General features: G+C 37.1%; 1 protein-coding gene across 1 annotated transcript in view; it reads left to right on the top strand.

Moving 5' to 3' along the window:
* Window positions 1-4,423, top strand: part of LOC103588636 (cation channel sperm-associated protein subunit beta-like) — a 50,371-nt gene that overhangs the window by 29,176 nt on the left and 16,772 nt on the right. The window contains exon 4 of the mRNA XM_008570372.1: window positions 431-541. Coding sequence (XP_008568594.1) covers window positions 431-541 — 111 coding nt within the window. The remainder of the gene's footprint in view (window positions 1-430; window positions 542-4,423) is intronic.

Raw genomic sequence — 4,423 nt, 5'->3', positions numbered from 1 at the left:
AAAAAAAAAAAAAGAATCTGTGATTCTTTTGTAAATATAAATTATTATTCCTTGTAAACTAACATTATTCATAATTTCCTTTGTGACAAAAAAGCAAATAATCAAATTTGAAGAATTATTTGCTAACTACATCATACGGCCCTTTTATACAGTGTTTAAACTTTACCACATTGACTTTATGGAAGCTATTTTAGGTACTAAAAGTATTTTTCACTTATTAGCAAGTTCCAAGTTATATTACCATGGGTTGAAGTGTTGAAATTCCAGAAAATGAGGAGTAGAAATGTTAGGGGAAGAGAAATTTACTTTAATATCTAGAGCTAAAAATGAAATAATTGTATTGAATGCTTTTCTAGAAAATCAAGATATTTAATTGGGAGCCTAGTAAATAGTAATGAGTTATACATTTTATTTGTTTAATCACTTGCAGATAAACTACAGGCCTCCATCTAATATGGGAATCGCTATTCCACTCACAGATAATTTTTATCATGCAGATCCTAGCAAACCCATACCAAGAAATTTATTTCACAAGTCAAAGGTAAATAATTTTTTTTAATGAATAAATTGGTATTTATTTGAATTCAAGAGATCATTCAGTAAAATTACATATGAACCTAGCTGTGGGGATTAAACGAGAAGGTGCAGCTATTAATGTTATTACACTACTACAGATACCCCTGTTCTTCCTCCTACTTTAGCACCCCTCCTCTTACTGCTGCTCCTAGACAGGTTTTAGAGCCACAAAGTCTAAATGGGTTCTTTCCCCTTGACTCTCCCTGCCTCCTATTTGGATTTCATAGGTGGGATCCTTTCTAAAATGAAAGGAATCCCCAGACCCATCTCACCTCTCCAGCCCTATGAAAGGAACAGTGTCCAAAAGGAAAGAAGACTGTTTTGTTCCAATGGTGGGCACATTTAAACTCCTGCTAAGGTTCTGCCTAGAAGATAACCAAATCAGCAGCACCTTGCCTCTGGAGGTGGAGTGAGCGAGGTAGAGAGAACAGAGAGGAGCCACTGAGTTCAGAGCAAAAATACGTCATGGGGTAGCTTCTCCAGGAAGCTTCACAGAGGCCTATGGAAGCTCACAAGCTATTTACCCTTACGTTGACTTGTCCTAAGCTAATAATGTCTTACTGTTTCCATTTCAATGTAGTATTTTCAACTGTTGCCTTGTCAGAATCTGTGATTCTTTTGTAAATATAAATTATTACTCTTTGTAAACCAACTTATTATTCATAATTCTCTTTGGGACAAAAAAGCAAGTAACCAAACTTGAAGAATTATTTGCTAGCTACATCATTAAGGCCTTTTTATAAAGTGTTTAAACTTTATTGCATTGATTTTATGGAAGCTATTTTAGGTACTAAAAGTATTTTTCACTTATTTACAAGTTCCAAGTTATATTACCGTGAGTTGAAGTGTTGAACCTATATACACATACAAACAGACACTAGTTTTCATCCATACACATGAACACACACATACACAAAGACAGAAAATCGGCACTTTTTTTCAAAACTCTCCACTACCTTCCGATCTCATTCAGAGTGAAATCCAAATTCTTACAAAGGTTTATAAGGCTCCCCGTGATTTGGCATTGGCTTTTCATCTGAGCTAATTTCCCCAGCTTCGTCTGCTCTAGCCACATTGGCATCTCTGCTGTTTCTCAAATATGCCAGACATATTTCTGCCTCAGGACCTTTGCAGTTGCAGAAAATCCCTCTATGTGGAATGCTCTTCTTCCAGATATCACGTGGCTCATTCAGTCACCTTCTTCAGGTTTTTGCTAAATGTCACCATCATAGCGAGGCCTTCCCTGATGCTCTATTTAGAATTGTAACCCCATCTCTATTGTCCCCCCACTCCCTATTACCCTTCCCTGCCTTGTTTTCCTCCATATCACTTACTACCATTTTTCATCTTTCACTCATTTATTTTATATATTGTCTTTCTTATCCCATAGGAAGGTAAGCTCACAAGGCAGGGTTTTTGAACTGTTTTCTTCTCGGCTATATCCCCAGTACCCAGAACAGTGCCAGACATAGGGAGTACTTAAAAATTGCTGAGCAAACTAATAATACACATTTATCCACATTACACACACACACACACACACACACACACACACACACACAACATTAGGAGGTTAAACTTCTTATTGAATCTTGGATATCAGGGTAAGAAGCTCTGCCCCATGCAACAAGTAACTATGATACCGAGTTCTCCAATTCCAGTTTCTCCCAAAGACAAACTGTTGTGTCACAAGAACTACTTCCTCTATTAAATCATGACTCTACTATATTTACATGGAAATCCTTAGTTTTCTTTTCTTGCCCCCAGGATTTTCTTGGAAGTTAAATAGGAAATGTATCCGATTTAAACCTAAGAAAATAATAGGGTTTTTATGCACCTTTTATGCATTCAACAATGTTAATTTCAGCATTCCCAGTGTTATCAGGCACTGTATAGACATTCTCTGAGGATACAGCAATGATCAAGATAAATATGGTATCTACATGGACTCTAATATGGGACAATAGGTATTAAACAAAAAGTTACACCAATTAAATAGGGTCATCTAGTGCAGGGTTTCTGAACAGTATGGCTCTGCATACCATAAACCAGAATTCTGTGGAAATATTTTTATAATGCAGCTCTCTCAATCTCTCCTTACAGCTACTAAAGCAGAAACTATGGGGTACCTTTCTAAAATCTGCATTTAAAAAAATCTCTGCAGCTGATCTTGTTTACCCTAAAGTTTAAGATAGACCAATAGTAGAACTAGACACAAAGCAAGCAATATAACTGTGTATCAGGGAGTCAGGAAAGACATCCCTGAGGAAATGCATCTGAGTCAACTGAGGGCAGAGTAGAGGTTAACCAAACAAAGGAGTAGGGAGTAGTAGCATAGTAGAGGGGAGTGGGGAGACAGCCTTCCAGGCTAAGGAAATACCATGCACAAAGGGTGGAGTTGGGAAAGAACTTCGTGTCTCTGAAAAACTCAAAGACCATTAGCCTGGAGCACAGAGAGAGAGAGAGAGAGAGAGAGAGAGAGAGACTAAAAAAAGTTTGGACACAGTAGGCCCTAATGCTATAGGTTCTTATAGGCCATTGAGAGGATTTTGAATTTTATCGTAAGAGAAATTAAGAGCCATCCAAGGGTTTTATGCAAGTAAGTGACATGATTATTTTGTATTTTAAAAACTATGATTAGACCAAACTGACAAACATCTACACTCTTTCCTGGACAAATTCTATGAAACATTGGTACGCATATTTTTGAAGAATAGATCAGTGAAGGTAATAAGTAAATAAATAGATAGATGATTGATTGATTGAGAGAATTCTATTAAGAGGCCAGAAAATTTGAGGAAATTCTTAAGACAGAAAGCAATAGAATTATATGCACAGACAAATACAACTGGAAGAGGTCACAACTGATAGTAAAACAAAAAACAAACAAAAAATAACCCTACAACTGATGCCTAAAGAGGGAGTTTGAGAGCATTTCAACTCCAAAGTCAAAGGATACTAAAACTTTGACAGCTTCTATGCAGCGTTGGTCAAGGAAAAGTGCAGCTAAGCTGGGGAGTCTTTCCACAACTGGTAAGCAGGCTAGAGTAGACAGGATCTGGAACACAGAAGCAGATCATGCCCCAGGGCGGCTACTGACAATTGAAAGAGATAGGAGCCCCACTCCAGACACAGGATGCTCATTCATTCCTCCTTGCAGCCCATTCTGCACAGTTCCTTGAGAACAAGGTAGCAAAGAGCTTTCTAAAAATAAGTGTTTCTGCTGTGATGAGAACTAGAACCCTAGCAAACCTCTCATTCTACAAAATCACTCCCTAAAAATAACAGAGCAAGGGGGAAAATAGGAAGACTGCATTGGAGCAGACTATTCAAAACTGATGTAACTTTGCCTCTAATCACCAGAATATTAACATGCTGGGGAGCACAAGTGCATATGAACCAGCACTATGACCTCCTTGTTATACTGACACTACTCCCATGCTAGCCATCCTATATAATGTCATTCAAAGAAAAAAACAAAACACTGTAGCAATTAGACTATACAAGGATGAGCAGGCAACTGTAAAATGCCAACCATTCGAAGAAAACATATACAATAAAAAAAGGAGTCATAAATCTCAACAACTAAAAAAAAAATGATGCCTCAGAAAACAGAGTTAATATCATAAGTAGAAACAAACTCTAGAGTGAGTATAATAATTATTTCCAGAAAGATTCAAGAAAATATTGCAACCATGAAAAAAATTGCAGCTATCACCAAAAGCTGGAATTAACAATGTAGTCAATGAAACAGAACCCAGTCAATTGAATAGTTGAATGGCCTCGACTAAACAGCAAATTACAGAGTTGGGATTTGAAATATTGTCGAGACAGATTATCTACTGTT

Source organism: Galeopterus variegatus, unplaced genomic scaffold (genome assembly GCF_000696425.1).
Source record: "Galeopterus variegatus unplaced genomic scaffold, G_variegatus-3.0.2 Scaffold597, whole genome shotgun sequence".
Lineage (NCBI taxonomy): Eukaryota > Metazoa > Chordata > Mammalia > Dermoptera > Cynocephalidae > Galeopterus > Galeopterus variegatus.
The sequence above is the reverse complement of the archived record's forward strand: the minus strand, read 5'-3'. Positions and strand labels throughout refer to the sequence as shown.